The 27,848-nt window shown below is 37.6% G+C and overlaps 1 protein-coding gene across 1 annotated transcript; it reads left to right on the top strand.

The window, feature by feature from the left end:
- Nucleotides 1–300: 300 nt before the first annotated feature.
- On the top strand, nt 301–27,703 carry LOC140231586 (rho GDP-dissociation inhibitor 1-like). The gene is made up of 6 exons (XM_072311732.1): nt 301–459; nt 15,978–16,184; nt 17,666–17,746; nt 19,911–19,987; nt 22,646–22,709; nt 24,932–27,703. The coding sequence occupies exons 2-6, from the start codon at nt 15,995–15,997 to the stop codon at nt 25,126–25,128; spliced, it is 609 nt and encodes a 202-aa protein (XP_072167833.1). The 5' UTR covers nt 301–459; nt 15,978–15,994; the 3' UTR covers nt 25,129–27,703.
- The last annotated feature ends 145 nt before the right edge of the window (nt 27,704–27,848 follow it).

Consider the following 27,848-nt stretch of genomic DNA (forward strand, 5'->3'; position numbering starts at 1 on the left):
CAAACAAAACCGATGTTTTGGTCAATGTGGGCTACACAGGTTGTCATGACACTTTGTTAGAAAAAAAAAAAGAAAACCAAAGAGACCTGTTTTGATGTCAAGACCACTGATGTCAAGGCTCTGATCGCGGTGGTGGGAGAGCGCCACCCAGCGGTGCCAACAAACAAAGGTCGTCTCGACCCTCGCTGGTTGAAATCTCTCAACACGGAAGTAAAGTCGGGACCACTATTCAATAGAGAAGAGGAAACGGGCTGTGTGTAGAGACCATAGGGCTATCGCTATCCTTTTTCCGCAATCCCACCACTGGTTATGGTACTGCAATGTTGTGTGTGTGAGTGTATCCGTCTGTCTGTGTGTAGACGTGTGTCCGCATCGAAGTTGTACATAGCGGCAAGATACTGCAATTACGTGGGCGAGGCAGGTTCCTCCGAAAGAAAGTACTCGATCTTCTAGGATAAGGTGAGTGAGTTTCTCGTATAATTCGAACGTTGGTAGTAGACCTACTGTATAGCCTAGACCTGTCTATTATAAATAAAGGATCAGATAGTATAGAGGAGATGAACATGCCAACAGCAACATTTCATTTGTAACTTCCTCTACCATCTACCGGGTTGAGCTCAATCAGAAAAGTATTAACGTTATACTCTACTGCTACTAGTGACAAGGCAGGGCACGTGAAGCCAAACCCTACCTACAGCTACGCTACGGCTCTTGCACTAGAAACCTACATGCAATGCATATCACACTAAATTTACACTTTCATTAAACATAGATCGAGCCTGAACGGTAGTTACGCCTATAAAAAGATAGATTAAAGGGATGGTACAGTATCGGTGGAGATGAGAATTGGGCTTTTCACTTTTTGCGATCCTACCAAGAAAACACTTTAAAAAGACTTCCTTTTGAGACGGCCACCCCAATCACACTACTGTACTAAATAAGCAGGTGCAGATCTATAACGTATTTGTTACAACTCTACCTAGCCTAACCTTGCTTGCGATACACATAGATGCACGCACTCACTTTTGGGTGGCTGTCTCAAAAGGAACTCTTGCCAGCACTTACTAATAGTACAGAGCATACCATTTTAAGAGGAATTCAAAGTTTATTTGATGAAAATCGGGTTTGGAATGACTGAAACGTCCAAAAACAAAGTAAAACAAAGCGATCGTAATATTAAAAGTGTGGATCCCACACTTTATAAGAATCACTCTTTTTTGGATATCTCGGCCATTTCAAAACCAATTTTCATCAAATAAATGTTGAATTCCTCATAGAATTACATGCTCTTTCATATTTCGTAAAAGGTTTCTCATTATCTCACCAAAAAATGTTAGAAACCTGAAATTAGGTCTCAACCAATACTGTACGATCCCTTTAGGAAAGTTTAACGTGTTAATCAGTCTATTACGAGGAGTAGGCCTAGACTTAAATACCAGATCTGTGTAGATCATCTAACTCTTTATCAACCGGAGATTTTTTGCATAATAATGGCTTTTTGTTGCACAAAGTACAATATTATTAAGTACTCATATTGACAACTTTCTAAATTATTCAAAACCATGAAATTCAAAAACAACTAGACGTCTAACGTTAGACAGATGAATCTGAATATTAAATGCCACAGTACCTGCTGCAAACTACAAGGATTTATTAGATAATCAGCACTAGCTGTCGGGCGGAAGCTTGGTGGTGTAGTATTTGAAAGCCTGGACTTTACCAAGACTGGCAAGAGAATGGTGTGTTACAGAAATAATATTGTGACCATTATACTTTTGTTGACCATTGACCTCTTTCACATATTGCATTTAATGCATATATTTATGAAACAACAACAAAAAATGGTTAGGCATAAAACTTTTAAAAAAGCAGACGGTATTGAGCGGTTCAGTTACATGGAGACTATGTCAACAAAAGGATCCTAAAGTCGCTGACGGCTGAGCTGAGAAAATCGAGTTTGAAATCACATCATCAAAATTGGTCAAAACAATCGGATAAAACTCTGTTTTTGCCATGATGTTGTAGTCTAATGTTCTGTCTATCATCTGCTGAAATTTCGAAGCTAAATGATCAAAGAAAAGTCAAGAAATCAGCATTTTTCTGGGCTATGATTTTCCGATTTTCAACGCAACAGAAACGTGTCCGAAGATTTGGATTTAGCGCCGCAGCTAGATTCCGCCCCTAGCAACGAGGGAGTGATCTTATTGGTCAGTGCATGGCACCGTGATTACTGATTGGTCATGCATAGAACGCTAGTGCTATGCTTGAATGAACATCGCGGAGGTCGCTAGGAGCATGCCTTCTATTGTCCATCGGTGAAAACTGTCTCGCCTCCCCTTGATCATGATAGCGTCGGAAGGAAAACTTTGAAGGCGTTTTTCTCGAAACTCTGATTTCCTCAACTACTTGACATGCGCTAATGAAATCGTCTATATCTCCGCAACCGAGTACTTTTATGGGTTGTGTTATATATGAAATTAAAGAAGAAAAGTCAGGAAATAATGTCATGCCATTTTCAGAAAATTGTCCTCCCCCGACTTCTGGATCCTTTTGTTGCAGCGGGTCACATATCTGCTTTTGCCGTAAAAGTAAAAAAAAAAAAAAATGATAAAAAAACTCCTCCGGATAGACAAAAGATTTTTCTGTCTACGCCCTTCCATGCAGTGATCTCAGTAGAACCGGGGAGATGTAAAGGGAAATAGGCCTGAAGCAAGCTGGCCATATTTAATATGACCATAATGCCATCCAAAATTTGACTGCCGGCTACATGTAACACTAAACCTACAGCTTTTCAGATTCTTTTGTGTGTGGTCAAATTTTTGCAGAGGTGGTCAAACCTTGGTGTGTTTTGTTTTTTGTTTTGTTATTGTTTTTAAATAAATTGTGCACTCCTGTTATACCTAACACGGTTGTAATGAAATTTTCTTTGCTGTGTTATGAAATCAAAATTCAGGAATTTATTCCTAACTATAAGCTATATCTGTATACACTGTGCTGTTCGGTTACAGCAAAATTTGTTATATGCAATATAACAAAATTTGTTGTAATGAAAGAAAATCGCTGCTCCTGAAGACTTCGTTATTAAGAGGGTACACTTTACTAAATGCTACACACTACAGTCTACTTGTACACCATCTTCCTGTGTATTCTAACCATGTATGTCAACTAGCTGCACTTATCACATCAAGTGAAACTTTACTCATGAGTGAGCACCTCAATTGTTCTTCTCTTCCCAAGGCACAATAAGTAAAAATTACCAAAATGAACAAATAGTCAATCTAGCATCAATGCGCTTCCAGTTGGCAATAAGAACAAAAGACAATTTAAACACAATAAGAGACATGAATTAAATTGCAAAAATATACCTATGATCTCAATGATATGTTTGAAGCCCAAAAGATCAATACAAGCTAAGAATAATGGAGGAAATGGGTGTTCAGGAGGTTCCGTGGACCCCTCCCCATTTGCCAGCAGCCCCCCTCCCCCCCCCAAAAAAAAGAGAGTAAAGAACCCCCCCCCCCCCCATTGGAAAAAAAAACAAAAACAAAGAACGAAAGGGGACTTATAGTGGCACCAGAAAATTTCACTGTTTTCAAGGCGTTTTTGTTTCGTTTTTGCTTGTCAGCCGATAAAACCCAGAAGTGGCACGAGAAACAAAAATAAGAGGAAATGCATAGGGGAGCCTTTTTTTTTTGTTCGTTTTTTGTTATTTGGTTTGTCAGCTGATTAAACCTGGAAGTGGTCCACTTTTTCAATTCTGAACCCTCAAATAAAATTTCTAGTTACAGGCCTGAATTTTGTAAAGAAAGTGTGAACTGTAGAAATTCTATTCATTTTTAAAATCATCTTTATACCCTTACTCAGTATGCCATTATTTGAAGTTTGAGTTGACAGAAAATTTTTATTTATTCCCTTTAGTTTCCCACTTTGCTTTTGTTTTAGGTTATTCATAAAGTGATAAAGAGAATGAAAACTTGAACTCCTTGAACTGTGTTCAGTTCCCATACACTGTGCTGACACTTGTCAATTTAATTTCTACCACCAGGATACGCTGTAGGTAGCTAAAGAGAGTAAGAAAGCTGGAACACATTTCTGTATCAGTGTCTGTTCCAACATTTCCTTTCAAAGTTGTTGTCCATTTGTATTTAAAATCTATTATCTCTATCTTTGTTCTGTTAGTATGGCTATCAGAAGTATCATTTCATGATTATTTAGAACTTTAAAGGTCCTGTTTTCCTTTGGGAGCAGTGATTTAAAAGAATTGTAAAACATTTGATGCGCATACAATGTATGTGTAGGTTTGTTGCATCACAAAACACCCTACCATACAGATTTTCTCAATAAAACCTAAAATATAAGGAGATATCAGTATTTTCCGCAATAAACCATAACTGCATGTCGACGGAGTCTGGAAAATTGTAATTATAACTATTTTTCACATTTTGTGTATTTAACAATACTCAACATTGATTATACGTATTCAAATTTTTACATTGTTTTTATCCCTAACTCACATTTTAGAACTATTTTGAAGCACTAATGCTGGGTTTTTGTTTCATCAACAAATGGTAAATTATGCCTCTAAGTTCAACGAATTGAGTATGCCTAGATGCCCAGTGCACCCTCATGGAATGATTGACTGAGTTTACAGTTCTTTGACCATTCTTTTCATAATGTAGTCTAAACTAGTTATGATGTGGCACTAGTTTTTATGCCTCCGCCAACGAAGTGGCCGGAGGCATTATGTTTTCGGGTCGTCCGTCCGTCCGTACGTCCGTACGTCCGTCCGCCCCGTTTTGTTTTTGTCGATATCTCAAGAACCGTGTGGTGGTTTTGCATCAAACTTGGTATGAGGGTATATCCTTGGGGGATGATACTTTGTGTGGATTTTAGGGTCACAGGGTCAAAGGTCAAAGGTCACAGGTTATTTTGTGAAAAAAAAATTGAAATTTCATGTTTTTCTCCGTATCTCGCAAATGGTTCAAGGTATCTTCATGGAACTTAGTATATATGCTTGTACCAATGGGCAGTGATTATCTAGGGAAGTTGGGGGTCATGGGTCAAAGGTCAGGGGTCAAAGGTCAAGGTCAACTCCTCAAAATATAACTACTTTCCTTATATTTATGCAATGCCTGAAGGATTTTTTAAAAACTTGATGACATTGTATGCATGTATAACCCAATATATATTCTGTGGGAAGTTTCTTGCCAAAAGGTCAAAGGTCAAAGGTCAAGTGAAAGCGCTAAATTGCACTTTTTCCTCCATATCTCAAAAATAACTGAAGGTATTGTCATGAAACTTACATATTTATGCATGTTCTACCTAACAGTGATTCTCTTTGGAACTGTGGGGTCAAAGGTCAAAGGCCAGGTTTCGATAATACTATTTTACCATTTGATACTGAAATTATACTTTTTCTCAATACCTTGAAAATTACTCAATGCATAAACTTGTAAAAGGGTCAAAAGTCAAGTGAAAATCATCAGTTCCCCCAAATACCTGCACTCTGACGTTTTAATCATTCATCCAATTGAACCTAGTTCTAGGAAAGTGAACATTCAGCACATTTGTGGCAAACCTGTCATTTTAATATTTTGCCAATTGTGTGAAACTGTCATCACACATTGTCAAGACATTGTACTATAGACCTATTAGGAGAACCATGTATTATGGCGGAGGCATACACCAGTCGCCGTAGCGACATTTCTAGTTTTTTTTTTGTTTACTATTCAAAAGGGGAATTTCCCTACATTGTGATATTAATTTTTATCTGTTTACTCTCTGTATAGTACATAATTATACTCACTGCTTATTAGTAGATAATACTAACTAAACTGAGAAACACTTATGTATCAAATCTGATGACATACAAACATTCGGGCATGTCCAAGATTTGTGTTGTACGTATGTATCAGGAATAGGCAGTGATAATTTTGTCCCAAGGGTAGGATAGTGTAATCTGGAGATAATGTTTCATACAGACTACTGCCAGCAGTTTTAGCCACAGACTAGGATTCCAGGATGGCTGTTTGCAAAGCAATCTTTGTGACTATTCTTACTTCCTCTTCAAGAACTTGTCAGCATTTGAAACTGTGTGTGCATGAAAACTTTCAAATTTATTTATTTTGACATGTACAGTTTCTGGTAACTTTATGCAATCAGTGTAACATAAAGCTATCACATACAACATTGTACATATTTTTATTGCTGGGCCACCATGTGTACATGCCTGAAAATGTAGTTAGTCTACCAACTGTGCTTTCACGTCACATGTGCATACAATGCGCTCTGAATAGATTGATACAGTGGACACAATCATTTAGAAGCAGTAAGAATTGAAGGTACAAGTTTAGATAAAACAAATCAACAGATGAAAGCCACACATAGAATTATTATTCTTGATAAATTCCCTATCTACTATTGATTATTTGTTGGATTTCTCTTGCTTCAGTAGCTTGACAATTCCCTTTAATATTAACATACATGCTACCAAACAACCTTTTGATGAGCTCTAATGCCTTCCTACAATACATGCAGCATCAAACAGCCGAGAGATTATTACAATTTAATGTGTGATTTACAAGTTCATCTGATGATAATTATCATCAGCATGACAACCTGTGAATCATCCAATGTGTGGTTTTACATTGTGTGTGGTGCGGCCTGAGACTGAATGAGCTGTACAAACATGGATTTCTCATATTTGATAAAGTTTTGTGGTACAGTATGTTTGCTTAATGTGTACAAATCTCATATCTAATACTGTATGGGACACAATTAAATGTGCAGTGTACATTATAACAGAGTAATCTATTATTTTTGATGAGTGATGGGCCTTGAATTCAAATGTCAGTATTTGTGTCTGCAATTCTTCCATTTTGTAAAACTCAAGAAATATTTTCCATTAAAAAAAATTAACCTAGTCAAATCTGGCACAGGCATAAAAATATGTTCTTTTTTAAGGAGGTACATTGTATGACAAGTAATTTGCAGGACGAAATAAACAAGGTTATAGAGTTAATGGTTCACCATGTGAGTAGACTTGAAAATGACTGTTTGAGTCGAAAAAAGGAGTTTAAAAGATTAGAGCTCTGGGTAAGAGAGGAAGACTTGCACTTAATTTTCTCACTCCGCTTTTCTACCCAAATAGACCTTTTCAGGTCTGCACATAGTAAAGTGCTAACTCTACTGTACATCTGTAGGCATAATCTATGGTAGGACTCTTTATTCAATAATGATTTTGAGCCAGTTATTGAACTGCATCACAGGTCAGGGTCAAATCTAGAATTATATTAAAATAAAAGAGTCTATTTAATTGGCCAGAAGCGTTAAACTTGGTTGGGAGACAAACAATTGCATACATTTTACCCTTACTCACAGGTAATTACCAGTGAGTACAGGTGATTGAATACTAATACACATTATTGTATGTCAAGACAACACCGAGAAGTTGATGTACTTAAATTATGTGAAATGATGTAATTTAACAGTGCTGTTTCATGGAAGAGAAGCAAAATATTTGTGCAGATTCACTTGTTTCACACATCTAATGCAAGTTAAGGCATAGAAGAATGTGCTGAAAATCATAATTTTGATGATATAAGCCAGAGGTTTGTGTAGACATTGTCCACTGCTGGCATACAGTAGGTTTTCTGTTGGATTGATGGTTTGTTGGTTTGTGATTCACACCCATACTGAGTCATCACATGATGTGTCATCAAGGCACCACATTCAGCATCATGTGCACATAATGTATGCAGCTCTTCTGAGACGGCTGGATTACTCTTCCCTCCCAGCATGGTACTCTCATTTTACAATGTCTCACTCACTACTCACAGCATTTTTTTTTTCTTTTTTTTGTGGCACATGCAGTGGCAAATAGTGATGAGAGATATCACTTTAGTGCTTTGGTTAAAAAAATGAAAAGAAAAGAAAAAAAAAGATATGTCTTCTATTATCAGTTTGGAAAAGATAATCATTTCTGATATCCGTTCTATATCTGATTCTTTTAGTTGATTTCTATTAATTAATTTATGTTATTTGCTCATTTATTATCATTTTTAAGGGGGGGGGGGGGCTTTAGAATTTCCTGATTTCTGTCCTTTCTTTGTTTTTAAGTTCCAGTCAACACCAGAGTATAAGGCACCTTGTTTTCAATGTAGAATAAAGTGCTGATGAAAACAGGGCAACAGGTGGTGATGCAATGTAGCAGAGAATTACATATTATTCCATTACTAGAACAAAGAGTAAGAACTAGGTCAACAAAGAACAAGGTCTACATGCTCCTTTTAGTTCCAACAAACATTCATACGGCATGCAGGTTGGATTGTAAATGTTCTGATAGCTATGACCCTGGGAGGAGACTTTGAATCTGTAGAATTGCACCTGAATTTATGCAGTCTTGAATGAAGGCTTACTCTAGCTCTGAGTAAACCTGCTGTGCATGAAGTGTCACTCTATGTTAAACAGATACAACGGAGTCATAATTCAACTTTGTATGTGGCATTTGTGACTCTGCTGTGCAATGCAGATACATTGTTTTTTACACGTAACTTCATCGTGTAGCAGTATGTGAAACACAACAGGTGGTACAGACAGAAAATCAAAAGATAGTCTCTTCTCATCCATATATGGACATGACCTGCACTGTTGGCCTCTTGTTTGTCACCATTTTGATGATTTATTCATAGCATTTATCATTTTTTTTTTTTTTTTTTTTAAGGGAGGGGGGCAAATACAAAACTTGAATTAGAAATTTCATTTTTTATGTTCCGACTGAGATGTTGTAAGTTGTTGAGGTGAAGTTGCCATGATATGTGTTCTTTAATAATCTACAGTGAAAGACAAATGGATGTCAACTGGTTTTATTTTGTCCATAAAACCTTGAAAGTTTCATAACTTTTTCATTTTAGTGTCCTATTCTGATAAAGCTTAATTTTCCTCATCTGATTTGATTCTATTTCTAGAATTAGACATGAACCAGTGTGGGATCATACTCTCAGTTATGTGTATGTCAGCAAGTCTTTCTTCCATAGAACCAGTTACTCAACATTAAAACAAACAAACAAACAAACCTATCCAAAAACACAGCCAATAAATGATTCAAGGTGAAATCAAAGTATTACAGTTTGTATGGCTTTCACAATATCTTTCATACTTCCGTACTAACCCAAGCATGCTAAACAAATTTGTACTATGCACTGAAAGGCTATAGTTTAAATTATGGACTCTGAGGTGGCAGGAATAGCACTATTTCTGTCAACAAGGAATTCATTGTTCACTAATGGCTCGAAACAGTGCATGATAAAAATCCTTTACATCCCTCCAACGAATCTAGAAATTAGATAGATCGATAATAAACTTACCGGGTATTAAAACTTGAAATGTTTACATATTGCAGGGCAGATGAACAATGTACTAGGGGGACGCGATTTACTCAGCGGTCTATGAGGTTGATACCGAAAGCACTTTACACATGCCATCGATGAATAAACATTGATCAGTAGCATTCATATGATGTATTTGATAATGGTACATGCATTGTAGTGCAGTTTTCCTTGAATATCATTTCACAGTATAGCACATTTTTCTCCATTGGCAATTTATCTTCAAGATTGGCAACATTATACAATAGTGTTCCTATTTTTGTTCCATGACACTCCTTCTAAGACCAATCACTGAACAGGGTTTCATTACTGAAGGATATGAGAACTTTGCATTCACACAAATACATAGGCATGCAGACACACTTTCTATGTTTCTACGATCTTTATCGATTTCATTCTCAGTGATTATACATAGATTAAAACAATAAATATTATATTCCCATTGATTTTACTACCTGCATTACGGTATATTCCATTTGAATAATTATTTTGACATGTATATGAAACAATATTTCACTTGAATGTTTAAAGCATAACTCCACCTTAAAGGTAGGGAATCCCATTTGCATGCCTTAAATGAAGAGTTGTATAAACACAGTGGTATGTTGAAGAGAGTATCATTTTAGAAACTCCCATAAAGTATTGAAAGTGGAAGGTAACATTTAGTACATTTTTATTGACCGTTAGATTTTGAATTCAATTCTTTTCGGGGCTCACCGTAAATTCCAGTACATTACTAGGCTACCTTTGCAGACCCATGCACTGCATGTGTGTCCATCATGTATATTTTGTGAATAAAGTTCATCAAAACTTACAAACATTTCTATATACATTCTTGCCACACACTCTATATGTTATTACATCAGCTCTTATACTTTTAGATTTGTGTTTATAGATAAAAAAATACAGAAGACTGCAACAAAAAGGCTTAAGTGTGGCTGACACACAGAACTACTGAGTAGTTGAGTTTTGTGCATTATTCAAATTGTAGATAACTGTTGACTTCCAAATTTCTAAGCAGTGGCCTAGACAAGTCCCCTGAGGTTCATATTAATGTTTTGCTGCATTTTGGGAGTTCTGTAAAAGGTATCCCCTACCTTTAAGGTTTTTTTTGGCCAAAAAAGTACATACATTTAATAGAAAGTCAAGAATAAAATCTTTTATAAAAGCTCTATGAACCTCCCCCTCTCAACTGAAACAAATCATATTCTGAATAATTACACGTAAATCAAATCCCACTCCTGCCCAACCACCCCTTCACAAAACACCAACACATACCCGTGATATGCACGTACAGACAAACACATGCACACACGCACACACACACAAAAACATACATCACCATTTTAAATTCATGGATCACTGCTTACATGTATTTCATTATGTTTTTACAACAGATCCATTCCATATTCCTCATATGACATGCAAAAGTGATTTTTTTTTTTTGAGACATCTGTGGAGTTGCCATTGTCTCAATTGCAATAAACTTGCACTGGAGTAGAAACATGAAGGAACTAAACCATGTTACTGTGATATGACACCTGGTATAAACAACACCAATTAGGCTGTCTAGCTCTTTCGAGAGTTCAAATGACAAGAAACATGTAATCTGAGATTGTGTAGCGTTTTGTGATTGCAGTACGCAGCCTACTGTCTTTGTCATGGATGCTGTGTCAATTCAGAGGAAAGGTACATCCAGGAATTATCATGTGACATTGCGTGACAGCAGTAACCCACAAAAAGATACCTGGTAATATTTTTGAGGTTTGCAAGGTCCGATTCTGAAAGAGGACATTCTCACATTTAAAATTTTGTTTTCCTCCTCAAACTTGAATTTTCCTAGGGAAGCTAACTGCAGAATAAAAAGTAAGTCATAGAAAATGTAACTGCTGAGATCATTACTAGTACTTTGGAGAAGAAGGTCATTGAAGTTTAGACTCTTTGGTCCGAATGCACAGAAGAGGTACAATCGAAACCATGGTTTAAACCATGGCCAATTTGTATGGAGCACCAAGTGTCGCATGGCCTATTTCGTAATACGAAATCAGTCATTTCATCGACTAAATGTTCTTTTTGTTAGCGAAATGACTGATTTTGTAATGAAATAGGCCATGGGATACTTGGCAATGGTTTAAACCATGGACAATTTGTAGGGAGCGCCAAGTATCCCATGGCCTATTTCATTACGAAATCAGTCATTTCATCGACTAAATGTTCTTTTTGTTAGCGAAATGACTGATTTTGTAATGAAATAGGCCATGGGATACTTGGCGCTCCCTACAAATTGTCCATGGTTTAAACCACTGTTTCCACCTTCGTGAAATCGGGCCTTGATGTGCATTGATTTTGTCTTCGTTATGCAAGCAGGAAATTGAATCTATAGACTCCATAGCAATCATTACAATGTATAGGGATAATGAAATTATTCTGAAACTTGGCAAAAGGGTCACTGCTGCATTTATGAATATCTCAAGGCATCAGTAATTCTGCCTACCTATAGTAAGTTGCTAAATGTTCAGAATGGGGTTTTACATATATGGTACACATGTACTTTTATATTCCTTGTACCATGGAAAATAGAGGAAAACACCATCAGGCTGAACAGAAAAACTTGTTAAAACACTTCTTGCACTCATCCGTATTTCCAAATTTCAGATTTAGACTTATGAAGAGGATAATTCTTGTCATAAATCTTGTTTAGAAACTACCCAAACTGGGAAGTCTGCATTATTGACCTGAATACTATGCTTACCTGGAATATGACTCATGGGACTTTACAGTGCATGTGATGCTTGATCACATCACAGTACCATGTCTGTGATAGACAGTGGTAGTCATAACCCTTCAACCTCAGCAATTTTGTGCAGTTTGATGAAGGAAGTGTGAAGAGCTGATTGTTTGCTATACCCTCTGGTCAAGGATCTGAACATAATTTGTGAAATTTGTCACATTTGAATGTTGAGAATCTTTGAATGAGAACAGAGCCCTGTTGCATAAAAAGATGCAATCAGACATAAGTCAGAAAATCAAACATAAATCAGGTAGCAGCCAATCAGAATTGAGTATTCAGAGACTTACATTTGATTTATGACTTACATTTGATCTAACTTTTGTGCAACAGGGCCAAGATTGATGGAATAGGGTGTGTGTGTACAGATTTCAACCAGTGTGTATACACAATCTGTAGTCCAGTACAATGTATGTTCAGAGTATACAAAGCTTTTTCAGGCAAAAATTGAAAGAGAGTCTGTGTGTAACTCTACAGTACTTCACTCCATGACCCATGCTGGTTTTCTAGTTAGACCTACCAGCGGGAAATGAATACAACATGTGGAAGGAAGTCACTCTTTGAGGTGTGTGTGTGGGAGTACATGTTGACCTATTATCATAACCTCAGCATATTCAGGGCCTCATCATCTTGGTTTCTTTCCTGTCTTGGAGTAGGCATGGTGGTGGTTATCTAGGATCCTTATAACTTTCAGGCTTATCAAACTTACGCTTTCACTCGTTAAGTGACTGAATAAGTGCTGTTCCTATTAAACCAATGATGTGCAATGCCAAAAACCTGAAGTACCATTTTATGAAGTAAATCTGAAGTGTAGCATTGCAAGGGCTTTTTTTTGAGAGAGAGAGAGAGAGAGAGAAATTTCTAGAATGTACACTTTATTAACTCACCTGAGCCAAAGGCTCATGTGAGCTATTGCGATCGCCCTTCGTGCGTCGTCCGTCGTCCGTCGTGCGTAAACTTTTTACATTTTCATCTTCTTCTTGAAAACCCCAAGACCGATTTTCATCAAACTTGGCCGGTAGCATCCCTAGGGGGTTAGGAACTCAATTTGTTAAAATGGGCACCATGCCCCCCCCCCAGGGGGCCCCCAGGGGGGCCCAAACCCCCCAAAATTACGGAATCTGTAAAAATCTTCTTCTCTAGAACCAGAAGTGATAGAGCTAAGTTAATACTATGAGTTAGTACATTGATGACTGTAGTTTCAAGTTTGTTCATGGCAGAATCAGGGGTGCCCCCCATGGGACCCAGGGGAGGGGGATGGGGAGGGGTCCTAATGGAGCCTAAATTGTACATTTTCATCCTCTTCTTGAGAACCCCTTGACCCATTTTCACCAAACTTGGCAGGTAGCATCCCTAGGGGGTTAGGATCTCAATTTGTTAATTGGGCACCATGCCCCACCCAGGGGGCCCTCAGAGGGGCCCAAACCCCCCAAAATGAAGGACTCTTTAAAAATCTTTTCAAGAATCAGAAGTTATAGAGCTAAGATAATACTATGAGTGAGTACATTAATGACTGTAGTTTCAAGTTTGTTCATAGCAGATCCAGGGTTGCCCCTCTTGGGGGGTGGGGGGGGGGGGTGATGGGAAGGTCCAAATGGGGGCCTGAATTGTACATTTTCATCTTCTTCCTGAAAACCTCATGATGGATTTTCGTCAAACTTGGCAGGTAGCATCCCTAGGGGGTCAGGATCTCAATTTATCAAAATGGGCACCATGCCACACCCAGAGGGCCCCAGGGGCCCCCAATCCCCCCAAATTAAGGAATCTTAAAAAATTTGGGCCCTTATTGCACATTTTCATCTTCTACTTGAGAATGCCTGGTCAAATTTTAGTAGAGCTGTGAATAATTTAGATTAGTGACTGCGTGAAAGGTGAACTTGCGATACTCAGGTGAGCACTAGACCCGCGGGTCTCTTGTTCACTCTAAATTTTTAATTTCAGCATTCTAATAGTGTCACTCTGTGAGTGATTATACACTCCCATTATGTTTAATAACTTTCAGTTTGAATCAAGCCTCCATAGAGAACCATTTACTTTGTAACTGTAGGGGAAACTAGCTATAATTACCATTGATATAACAAGGTATCAAATATCATGAGGACGTTTCTATGGCCCTGAATTTTCTTCCATACAAGTTAGTGTAACTTTCTAGTCATGTACATGTACCAAGATGGATTAAAGCAATACCTGCTATAATAAACTGCATCTTGTGACTTCCAAACATAGCTTGCTGAAACTAAATCAGATTAAAAAGACTCCATTGCCGACAGTCCAACAGCCTTCGCCGTCACTACATTGTCCATTGCCCGCATTACAAACAAACAAACAGTGGAATGGACAGTGTCTCTACCCCACTTACACACACAGGATTGTATTGTCATTTATGTCATTCATTTTGCAATGGATCAAATGCTTATTTTACCTTGGATGGCTAACACTATCTTTTCTTGACATGTCAAAGTTCCTGTGACCCTTAGGGATTGGTGGAATGTGGATGTTATTTAGCAAACTTCATTGAGTGAGCCATCTTACATACAGTTAAACTCGCCTAAGTCGACGTCGCATATGTCGAATAATCGCGTAAGTCGATTTTAAAAAAGTCCTGATTTTTCCCCATTGACGTACATGTATTAATTCACTCACAAGTCAAATTTTGTAAGTCGAATACTCGCCTAAGTCGATGAAATTCCAAGAACACTTTCACGGAAAAACCACTGAATTCACTGTGCCTAAGTCGAATAAGATTTTATTGTGTAATAAATCACTGTCATTTATTATTCATTATTTATTACTCATCATTATTTTGTTTGTCAGATGAGTTTGAGGTGACAAAAAAAATGATCTAAAATCAAATTCATAGCGATGGCATGGGATCGTTTAACTCTCTTCGTATTTGGAGGTCCGCTGGTGCAGCCCTGTCAGCTGTCGCGCTACGTACATACAGCGTTCGTACAGTACACATGCGTTCATTTACAAGTACAGTATTGAGCTTGCAGTGTACATGTAGCTTGGCAATTGCAGCGCTGTGCAGTGGAGTGGTATAATGGATGAAGCTGCTGAGTTTTCAAAGCGGAAAGTAGGGGGGAAGTTACGGGCAAGGGTAAATCAGAATTGCACCTCTACACGCATTTCAAGCCACGGTATGGTAAACTGGAATCAATCACTGCTCAAATATCGTTCATATTCACTTCCCCAAGGTTTAACAAGGGTGTAAAGTAATCGGACCTCTGCCAATACTAATGCACTGTCCATGCAAAGTTAGCTGCGGCCCTGCTGGGCGACCCGTGCTGCGGCACACCGCTCCAGCTCTCGGCTCCAGAGTAGACAACATACATGTACATTAAACATACATGTGTGTACCTGTGTTGAAACTGTAAGTCGATTTTTTTTGGACTTACGCACAAGTCGAAAATCGCCTAAGTCGATGTGTTTTGCTCAGTCCCGAGAAGATCGACTTATGCGAGTTTAACTGTATCTAGGAGTGTTTGCCCTTTAGTATACACAGACAGGTTTAGTGTAAAGTCAGTTTTTACTCTATGAAGGGAGACGTGAATTTATACTATCCTGCATGGATTTAGACAAATTGATGTATTAATGGAGATTAACTAGCCAAAGAAGGTAATGTAGGGCTGATAATCAACCAGGCAAAGGAAACCACATTTCTGAACACCCCATATTAATATTCATATAAACTCACCAACATCTGCTTGCTTCGTGTTATGATAAATGAAAGGGGTTACTTCCCTATTAAACAGATGTTTCTATTTGTATGATGCTATACTTTGTTCTCATTTCACTTTCAGACACACTGTAGAAAAGGATGGCGGAAGAAGACACCAAAGTTGATGCTGAGTTGCAGCCGTGTGATGACAATGAAGATCCAACACAGACCCCAGGCTACAAGCCTCCTGCACAGAAAAGTGTGGCTGAGATTGAGCAGCTGGATCAAGACGATGAGAGTTTGGTCAAGTACAAGAAACAGCTGTTGGGACAACTTGATGGCGTGACAGGTAATGAGGCATTTTATAGCATTTCCTCAATGACATGTCAAATATCAGAATGATCTGGGCCCCATTTCATAAAACTTGTTATTTGACAAGTTGTCATAGTTGTTATAAGCTACTTAAATCCGTGCATCTACATTGGCTAAAAGCTAATTTGTCATAGAAATGCGGCAGTTGTCACTGATAACAAGTTTTATGAAACGGGACCCCGATCTTCAGCTTAGTGACCTATTGAGGATGGACTGATTTTGCTACAACATGCATTTCCCATAGACACCTGTCTGAGGATACTCGGGACTTGTCTTCAATGGGTTAATTCAAGCAGTAAAAGTGACCATAAAGATATACCTGTTTTTCTCTCATTCGTCAGTTTGGGCTTCATGCAACATATGTTTACAAACATGGTGTACTCATTGTGCATTCTGGTGTTGTGTTTATATGTGATCTTCTTGATCATGATTTGATGTGCTTCAGTAGAAGGTCCCAAATGAGTTTTTCCCTGCCTTGCATTGTTAGAGCCATTGTATGTCCACCAGATTTTAGGCTGGCGTCCCTAGTCAATGTTCTGATTAATACTCGACAACATAGAAATAAATGGTCTCACACTGGCTTAGATGATTTCTCTTAGTTCCTTACAGACTAAAAGGATGATGCATGTGTACACTTTACTGGATTTTATACCAGCTTTGTTCACATTTTGCCATTCAATAGGAAGAAAACTGTTTGCAGTAGCTGTGTCCTTGGATCACTGCTTGCTATTAATACCAAGTACTCTGGCTAGGTAGATGTTAACCATGGCACATTGGATTCAAAGCTACAGTGGATACGATTCTTTTCCAGACTTTCTGGTTTTAATTGAGATGGCAGGGCAAGGAACTAGTAACCAGTTGGCTTCGTATGTATGTGAGGTTTCTTAGATAAATGGGGTCAGCTGTCATTGCTCATCAAAGTAAACATTATTTGAATACTGGAAGTCTTGAATGGAAGGAATGCACTTGCACTTGACTTGTAGGGTTTAACCCTATTTTAACTGGGGGGGGGGGGGGGTCAAATTGACCCCCCCCCCTCGATGTTTTTGCCGCGTCGTTTCCTGACTTCATATTTTGAGACCAAATTTGCAACGTCCGGGTACACCGTTCTGAAGTTACGTAATGTTTTGCATATGCATGTCAACCCGAAAACAGCTCAAATTCATGATATCATGTGCAAATCCAATGCAAATTGTGTTTTTTGGTTAAATTGATATAAATTAGATAATTTCAACTTTTAACCATTGAAATTAATCAATTCTAGTGTAGATAAGCTTGAAAAAGTGCCTGCAACAAATTTTGGCAACAAAAAAAAAAAGAAAACAAAAGGTTGAAAAAACTATGACCATGTAATCTTGTAGTTGACATCCGGCTCTATCTTTAGGCAAACTTGGTCTCAAATAGCCCAGTTAAAATAGGGGTAAAAAATATTGTTTACTACTTGATGTTTTCTTACAGATGAAGGTGGTAACAATGTACTGGTGAAACAGATGATCTTCAGGACGGATGGAAGGGAGGACATCACAATTGACCTTACAGGTAAGATTTTGATGACATCGCAATTGATCTCACAGGTAAGAAATTAGAATTAGAATTCAGATCAGAATTATATTTTGATGTTAGATTTGTGTCAGAAACACCATAAAAGTGAGAAAGACTGTGACATTCTTTGATACCAAGAAATCTCTCTCTTTTAAAGTAGGCTGTAATTTTGTAGCACATAAAATGCCAAGGATGGGTTAACCCTAAAAGGGGGGCAGATTCCACCCTCTCGACATTTCACACTATAATTCTGTAACGTGAGAAGGCCTCGTCGCGAGGCTTCTTGACTTTCTCTGTTTGAGTCTCGTGCAACCTTTGAGACCAAATTTGCAATGTCCACGCATACTTTTTGGAAGCCGTGCCCATTTTTGTAATGGCATGTCCCCTCAAAACGGGCACAATTCTGTGATTTTGTGTACATATCCTGTGGAAAACAGTACTCTGTCATGGAAGTCATAAAAACCTGATAATTTTTACAAATAATCACTTTCATTGATTAGTTTTATGCTAATTATGGCAGAAAAGTGGTCAGTGACAATTTGCAATAAAAAACAGAAAAAAACAAAAGTAAAAAAACAAGGAAATACTAGAAATTCTGATAACGATAAAATACATAAGAATTGAAATGACTTTTGGAAGTTTTTTTATGTACAATTGTTGAACATGCTAAAACAGATATGCAAACCAAAGAGTAGACTCTCAAAGCTTTTAATTAGGCTGAAATTTGATCTTGGTCTTGATTTGCATAATCAATTATCTTATGACACAATCTTGTAGATTATGACAAGGGTATCATGCATGCCAGATTTCGTTGCGATTGCACCACTGATGGCCGAGATCTCAGGGTGGGGGTGGGGGGGGGGGGCGGAATCCGCCCCCTCTGGTTTTAGCATAGCCAAAAAAAAACCCCGCCTGATTAAGGTTAAACTGCAGTATTACAAATGTCAACCTTGAAGTTCATATAAGACCATGGGGAATTTTGCAGCATTGTTAGAATGGACCTGACTGCAGACTTTAGCTCATGCTTTCAAAACTGTTCAAAAACTATCTCTTGTGTTACATAGCATGTGGAAACCTGTGTGGTTTTAACCTTTAAAAAGTTCAAGTTATCTCAAAGTGTCAAACTACAAGACATCTTATGACTGTGAAGTAGACCTGAAGTTGAAGTAAACTGAAGAATTGTTCAGTCATAGTTACAGACTACTTTAACTGTTGCAGGTCATCTTCTTGGTCAATCTTTTACATGCCGGTAGTGCAAATATGCTTTCAAACGTATATACTCATATACACTATATGTGCTTGCTCAGGGCAGAAGTGCAGTGTGACAAAACTAGTGCATCACTTAGGCCATTTATTTGGCAAAATAAAATGCAAAAACATGTAGTGGCATTTACAGTGAGAGCCAAGCATCTTGTGCTTGTATTAGGATGCCAACACATGAGAATACTGTACTTTACAATTGCAACGTACAGTGTATATTACTAATAATTCTGTGTGAAGTCAAGTATGTGCAGTGTAAACTAGACACCACCACTCATACATGTTACGTACACCCAAACTCAACACACACAGAGATGCAGTATACATAAGGACAGGAGAAAGGATAGAGAAAAAGAACATGTCTACTCAGTTATGACTAACTTTTCAATAAAAGAGTGCTTCAATGAGTACTTAAATCTAGAAAGACCTGTGCTGTATTACAAAGCGATATGTATTGAATTCCATTCATATTTCACTGGTGAACCTAATAGAATTGGAAGGATAACAATTTTACTGGCAATTACTTCCGTGAGCAGCATGCGGTGATAGGTCAAGGGTCAAACCTGTAAATCACCAAATGTAGCTAAAAGTGACAATTTCTTGCCATGGCGAGTAAACCTCTGCTTAATAATTCTTGCATGGTTATTATTGTTGTAATGGTTAGGAATAAATTTTGAAATATTTCCTACTGCATGTATGGTAAATGGTCACTCCTCGGTCAGTGGTCAGGAGCAATGAACTTCATCAAACTTGAATGAAGGGCACTGTATCTCAAGCAGTGTGTGTGTGTGTGTGTGTGTGTGTGTGTTACTAAGTTATCTAAATAATATAGCCATAATTTTTGTGAGGATCAATGATAAATGTGAAGCCTAATATATCTTCTTTGTCTATCTCATTGAAGGTGATGTGTCAAAGCTGAAACAGAAGCCCATTGTGATCAAGGAAGGGGTGGAATATTGCATTGTTATCAAGTTCAGGGTAAGTTATGAGATGGAGCAATCTTTAGCTCACCTGAGCCGAATGCTCAAGTTGTCTGTCGCATGCTGTGTGTAAGCTTTTTGCATAACAAGTTGGGGCCAATTTTCAACTTTTTGTCTTCGTGAAAATGCATGGTCAAATACTTGTGTCACCAAACTTGGCAGGTACATGCATTATTTATAGGGCGATGGATGTATTTGTACAAATGGGCATCAAGCCCCTTCAAGTGTGGGGCCAAATTTGGGCCAGTTTTTACAATTTGACCCTCTTTTACTTTTTGAATATTCATGGTCACATTTCTACAAACTTGGCAGGTATTATCACCAGTGTGAGAGAATATACAAATGCATAGCATGCCCTCTGGAGGACCCAAACCCCCCAAGTTTGTTATGTCGAGATCCGGGGGTGGGGGATTGATTCAACCCTCCCCCGGCTACAGAACAGCCCAAAAAGCCCAGCCTGGTTTGGATTAATTCATTTAATATTCATGCCAAGAATTATGACAGCTTGGTAGAAACTGGTCAGATAGGGGAGGGGATGATGATAGACTTGTTGTTTAGTTTGAACAAGATGTGAGAAAGTCCTGGAACTACAGTAGATGCGAGTCTATAAGGTGCAAGCAATGAATAAATTCACAATTACGTAGTGATGGATATATATTTGCTCTTTAGGCATAGTTTTATATGTCCACGGTCAGGGGTCAAATGCCACAGTCAAATTGTTCAGGGCTGCTCTGTTCTTATCACCTGTAAATGTCAACAGAAATTCATCAAACCACATAGACTGATATAATGATGAACTACACTAATGAGATACCTCATTGTGGCCACCTTCAATTCCACTGTTAATCTAAGAAATTCAGAAATTGTCTTGACTTTTGACAGCTTAACCCTATTCTAACTGGGGGAGGGTCAAATTGACCCCCCCCTCGACATTTCGCGCCACGATTCCGCAACGCGCAAAGATTTTGCCGCGGCGTTTTGTGACTTTTTTCATTGAAGTCTCCCGCATATTTTGAGACCAAATTTGCGACGTCCGGGTACACCGTTCTGAACTTACGCAATGTTTTGCATATGCATGTTAACCCAAAAACAGCTCAAATTCATGATTTTGTGTGCAAATCCAATGCAAATTGTGTTTTTTTGTTTAATTGATATGAATTGGATTATTTCATCTTTTAACCATTGAAATTAATCAATTTTAATGTAGATCAGCTTGGAAAAGTGCCTGCAACAAATTTTGGCAAAAAAACAATAGAAAACAAAAGGTCGAAAAAACAATAAAATACATAAGAAATTAACAAAACAATACAAAACAAAAGAAACTGACTTTGATTGCGCTATTTTTTTATAAGAAAATTGTTCGATATGTCTTGAGGAACTCTGACACAAAAATTTAGCAATCCTTCAATCTTTCTAATGGAGTTATAGGTGAAAATATGATTTCATGCATTAATTTGCATAATTAATTTATTAAAAAATATAGAATCATATTTTTTCTATTGTATGACCATATAATCTTGTAGTTGACATCCGGCTCTATGTACAGGCAAAATTTTGCGGCGATCGCGCGATCGGCGGCCGAGATCTGAAGGGGGGGGTCAAATTGACCCCCCCCCCCCCAGTAAAAACTTGGTCTCAAATAGCCCAGTTAGAATAGGTTTAAAGGGACTGTACAGTACTGGTTGAGGTGGGGATTCATGTTTTGAACATTTCTAAGTGAGATAATGAGAAACCACTTATGACATATGAAAGAGCATGTAATTTTAAGAAGGATTCAATGTTTATTTGATGAAAATCGGTTTTCAAATGGCTGAGATATCCAAAAAAAAGTAATTATAATAAAAGGTGACAGGCCACACCTTTTATTAGGATCTCTTTTTTTTTTCACCTTGTTTTTGGATATCTCAGCCATTTCAAAACCGATTTTCATCAAATAAACTTTTGATACCCCTTAGAATTGCATGCTCTTTGACATCTCATAGAGTGGTTTTTGAATATCTCGCAAAACGTTAAAAGCTAAATCCTCACCTTGACCAGAACTGTACACACCCTTTAACCTTCTGTTGTGATAGTGTGTGGTAATTGAAGTTTGTACACATTATACTTGTAATATGTTAACTCCTTGCTGAAAATAAATGAATGTGCCCAGTATCAACACCTTGAGGAATTGCATTTTCTTGGATACAGAAAACTTTCACATGAAGTTTTTAAAAATAACCCAAAATGTACATAATTCTGCTGGAATGAATTCCAAATGTTTGCACAATAGTTGCAAGTTTTGCTCATACATTTATTCACATTTCCAGGCTTTAGTAAGAAATTTTAGCTAAACAGCTACAGACACCCATCAAACAGTGGTGTTTCCACAAACTGGATTCTCTGTCTGTCAACAGAAGTTAAACATGGTCAAGATATGGGGTTACACTCGTGCTTGACATGTGATTTCATAGAGACAGTCATACGTTCAGCTATACCTTTGGGGTCCCACTAACAAGCTCTAGTTGCTTCAAAGGGGTCCTTGTGTTGATTTGTTAAACATGTGCATGTATGTACACATTACTTTTGTTTGTATTATGTACATAATGTACTTTTATTTCTTGTGCTGAATAAATTGAATTGAATACCTAAATGTCAATGATTTTTTTTCCTACTTCAGGTTCAAAGGGAGATTGTTGCTGGTTTGAGGTACTACCAAGAAACATTTAGAAAAGGAATAAAGGGTAAGTTCAAGCATTGCAAGGGATACTCACTCTGTATAGTTACATCTGAATTTGTACATCACCTTTCAGCCATGCAATTTTGTTTGAGCAAAAATGGATATTGCATGGCTGACATCACCAATTCCCAATGACTCCCATATTAATCTCATGATTAACTCTGTTTTTGTTCCAATGCATGGCTCTGATGTCACAATAAACAAACCTTTGCTATGTGCACTCAAATGTTAACCCGTTCCCTACGGGAACCTGGTATACCAGGTTCCCGTGGGAGCAACTGATATACGGGAACTTGGTATATCAGGTTCCCAAAATGAAGACAAGAGTGCTTGCTTTGGTGGCCTAAATTCATGTTTCTTTGTGTTAAGATGCCCAGAAGAGTGGGTTTGATAAAAAGATCAGAGTTTATTCTATCCGCGTTTGTTCTCCTTCTGTTTGAAAAATGCGTATTTCACAGTATTATTTACCTTTTTCCTGATTTAGGTTTCGCTTGTTCTGCTGTAAACTCATACAAACATGTACATAGCGATCAAGGCTGAGATCAGTTAGATTTCTGTGTTCGCTGACCCCAGTCACCCCATTCAGGTGCCTGGTTTTGTGTAGAACAAAAGATTATGTGAGCTCATCAGCGCACGCTCTATTCATACCTCGCACCCGATCGATATTTCCATTGTTCACTGACACATGTAGTTGACCGTGGAAAGGGGGATACAATGTACTAGTTTGCAGGCACAAACCCTTGTTGGTCGTAAAGGAGTCTGTGTGCGCCAAGACTAATACACGCACCATTGCACTGCAGCCTCTCCCAACAAGGCGGGAGAAGCTACAACACAGGGCCTATGGGACAATGCCGGAGTGGTGCATGTAGTAGTCTTGGCACAGACTCCTTTACGACCAACAAGGGTTTGTGCCTGCAAACTAACAATGTACTGCCTTGACTGCCTTCACACAGCTGGATTACCAACCTGTCTGCCTCTCTGTCGATGGGCAAAAAGAATCCCGTTAGGGGGCATTAAAGGCACTCAGAGAATTGTGGAAGGAATGGGTTAAAAGCACGCATCCTTTCACTCATTTTACTGTAAACAACTATAACCAATTGGCTTTGCACACCCACATATGACTGACTGTGGCTTTGTTCTTATTGGCTTCCACACAAAAAACCCAACAACAACAACAAATGGTTGCCATTTATTGCGTTGTGTTTGGGACCTTTATGTAATTGACTTGCACAAACTGTGGTCATTTCAAACTGAGGCACTACCTGTAACCCAAACACAACTACAGTGGAAACTGTATATGTGACCGTGCACCACAAAACGAACAAAAAGTCGCACACACTGATTTTGTGTGGAGACTGAAAATAGGTGAAATGGGTCAACCGAACCCATCTTGACTTTTTCATATTTTCTGAAGGAGTAAATCTTTTTCTACATTATGTTACAATTTAGGATCATAAAATGGGCAGGAAAGTGTGTTTTTTAGCAGTTTATCTTGAACTTTTTTTGGTAGTATAGTGTGATGAGGTGTGTTTTTAGAGTCCCCTTTTCATTACACTCTTCACTTTAAACTCAAATAAGTTTTGAAAGGATGATGTTACTGCTTTGAAAGTTGGCATCAATTATGAACAGAATGTGTTAATACGGCACTCTCAATTTCAGTTTAATCTGATAATCCCTTCATTGTTGTTACTCTGGTGATTTACATCCTGTTTTTTGTCCCATTCGTCTTACAGTCAGCACGGCTTGGTACAGATTTAGCACTCGAATAGACACTGCACTTCAGAGCCACTTTTCTCAGTTCACACTTTTCCTGAGTGTGTGTTTTCTTTCCAATATTTAGATAGGTTAGGAGAGTCTGTTTGATTTGAGTTATACATCATTTTAAAGCTTAAAGTCTGCTCTTTTAGAATATGCTCTTAACTAAAACTCCATGTCTGGCGACTTTCTGCGCGTTTTGTGATGCAGGGTCACATATAGAGAGATATGATATAACAAAATACCTGATATAGGAAACTAATTTATTCGGTCCCAATGAAATTACTTCCTTTGTTTTGTATTGTTTATTGACTACTAATATAACAAAATATCGGCTATATAGAACAAATTGTCGTGGTCCAGGGAATCTTCTTATACTGAATTTCCACTGTAGTAGTATTATTTACTTGCCATAAATCAGTTGTGTGATCTTATGATGAAATGTTGTTTGCACTTTTTCTTTGCATCTAGTTGACAAGTCATCCTTCATGGTAGGTAGCTATGGACCCAAGACAGAATTTCAGGAGTACACCACCAAGAAGGATGAGGCTCCCAAGGGCATGATAGCCAGGGGACACTACACCATCAAAAGCAAGTTTTTTGATGATGACAAGAATATTTACCTGGAGTGGGAATGGTCCTTTGACATCAAAAAGGACTGGGAATAGACTAAGGGCTTCTCTATGGAAGCCATCTCTGTAAACACAACCAGATGAATAACAAATCTAACCAAGAGTTTGACAGGAAATATGTAAAGTAGTCATGTACGCACACAATAACTGGTTGACTACGGCGGACTATTGTACTGATAAAAGGCATTAATCAGATGTTGCAACCAATTACAGAAAGTCTTTTTTTTTCATGCTTTATTGTGTAAATAGGAAGACATGAATTGCAATACTCCAGCAAATCATGTTCTTTATTATTGTCATAAAAATTACATGCAGTGTGCTTAATGCATCATGAGCCATAAAGCAAAAACAAAATTTCTGTTTTATCTCAAATATTCCACAGATCTGACAAAGTTGAAAGTGATTCATGACACTCTTGGATTTTTTCCCACAAAGGATATTGTGTTTCATGTGTAAGAAATATTTGTGGAATGTACTGGTGATGATGGTTCACTGTGTTACTTTTATACTTTTTTCTGTACAACATATTGTGTTGAACCATGGAGGCAGGCTTCTAAACAGGCATTATTCTTTCATTTCTTATGCACTGATTTTTTTTTTCTTTTTAATAGAACCTGCGTGTGAACTTATACATGTAGTACATTAGTTCCACAACTAATTTTAAGAGCAGCACACATTTTCACATCATAGAGTGTCAAGAGGGCTCTTGTGTTAATTCAGGTATGTAGAGTAACGCAGACTGTGTATCCAGACACTCCATGTTAACACCTGCTGTGAGAGTTCTTGGAGAAGAGTTCATTTACATTTTAGAAAATAGATCTGAGAACCAAGATAATACATTCATACTTTTGTGTGTTTCATTTTTGTTAAAACCACAGTCATATCTGTTGTAGTTGGGAGGTTAAAAACCTTACTCATTTGTAGTTCCTGATATTGTTTGAATATGTGTTGCCATTTTGTAGAAAATCTCATTAGAAAGCCATGGCTTGGTTGCACTGATAACTTGTCATCAATTTCAAATATGAAAAACGATTTGATATTGTAAGCAACATGGCCCAGTTAGTCTATTTGTATAAAATCAGGGAAGGTCCAGACAAGAGAATAAGTTCTGAGGTAAGGAAATGTGTGTCTTCCAAAGATGTATGTGGTCTGTCAGACAGAAAATGTGTGAAATAGAACAGGTTGGAGGATAGTATGACAGTAAGATTCCAACTGGAGCTGCCTTTAATCCAGTTTTTAACCCCCAACATGGCGGGGAGGAATGAGGAACCATGTTCATGTAATACAATTAGACTGGGACTTTGTAAAGGGATTTTCTAGCTTTAACCATGGTTCATGGTTTGTCGTGATTGGTACCAATAATTGCCTTATATTGCATCTTTCATTTTTGAACATCACAAGAATGTAATCTTGTCATTCAAGATTGAAGTGGAGTTTTATCATTTCTAGATTTCTTGTTGGAGAACTTTTCAAAAAGAGTTCAACTTCCTGTGTACATTGTATTTGTATTACTGTTCTAAAAAAAATGTCTTTTTTTTTACATCCATAGGAAACGTTGTTTCAGGACATTTAGCTAATGTTGCCACTGTGTAGCTGGGTGAAAAGTTTGACCTGTATGAAATCACAGCTGCCATTCAAATTTCATTTTTGTAAACTTCTCTATGTGAATATCACATTAGTGATTAGTAGGTGCAACTGAACATGTAGCATGTGGCAGCAAATCCTGTTTTCCATTGCATCCATACTGGTTGGAAATGTAGTCCAATGTCTGTGCTTTGGCTTTGTGATCTATCAAATAATGATTAAAAAAAAAGTGGTACATGTATTGATATCATGATGAGTATTACATGTATTAATCATAGACATACAAGGAAAAATATGGAATAAAACATGCTAAATATCTGAGGCTTTGAGAAAGAAAGTTGAAACCAAAATGACGTTCTGATTATGTATTTTCATTCGTGTCGAAGTAGTCTACCCAATTACACTCTTTTATCACAGTGTTTATTTTTCATTTCACTGCTTTGTAAAGCTTTTTTTTTTTTCATTTTTTTCTAAGGAACATAGTGTACGGAGAATATGAGTTGGAGTAGGCTTACCGAAAGGACAAACATTTATTATTTTTGTCATGAGTGTAACATTCCTCTTCAAGAATATATCATGTCTCTTTATCTCAGATCATAAGTCAATTGTGATTACAATAGAATAATCCTCATTTGATATATGCAAAATAGTGTAAAAGTCATGCAGTGGTTCTTGTGAGTTTGCAATGAGCTTACATTGGAATGCATGGATAGCAGAGTTGACTTTTAATTCAACTTTAATTTGGTTTAATGGGGGGAAAGAAAATGAAAAATAAACAGTGGTTACTTTTAGCCAGATTCAGTTGAAAGGATATTGTGTAGGTAACAATCAAATGTAGTGAAAACTATATATAACATGAAAGTGTTGTGCACCAACATTTGCAGATCAGTACAGTGATAGAAGTAAGTTTCCAAAGGCAGCTTTCAAATGGATTCAGCATCTTATGATTCAACAAGGTTTGGAATTTTTATCACTGAACACAAGGTGATCACAGAAGTGAATAAAAAGATCTCTGCAGTACAAACAACCAGGCCTGTGTATGAATTTATTTGTACATGTACTGTGTATGATTTTGCATAGTGTTGTACACACAGACAGACAGACATGCATAATGTACTGTACACTTTGTGTAGATTGTATGTTTGTTTGTATTTGTACATACAAGTACATGC

Source organism: Diadema setosum, chromosome 8 (assembly GCF_964275005.1).
Source record: "Diadema setosum chromosome 8, eeDiaSeto1, whole genome shotgun sequence".
NCBI classification, from domain to species: domain Eukaryota; kingdom Metazoa; phylum Echinodermata; class Echinoidea; order Diadematoida; family Diadematidae; genus Diadema; species Diadema setosum.

What these genes read in the sequence shown, in the direction of transcription:
- LOC140231586 (XM_072311732.1), top strand. Translation starts at nt 15,995, where the DNA reads ATGGCGGAAGAAGACACCAAAGTTGATGCTGAGTTGCAGCCGTGTGAT. An exon ending in GCATTGTTATCAAGTTCAGG is followed by an intron (nt 19,988 to 22,645) that starts GTAAGTTATGAG and finishes TTCCTACTTCAG; the next exon opens with GTTCAAAGGGAGATTGTTGC. An exon ending in ATTTAGAAAAGGAATAAAGG is followed by an intron (nt 22,710 to 24,931) that starts GTAAGTTCAAGC and finishes CTTTGCATCTAG; the next exon opens with TTGACAAGTCATCCTTCATG.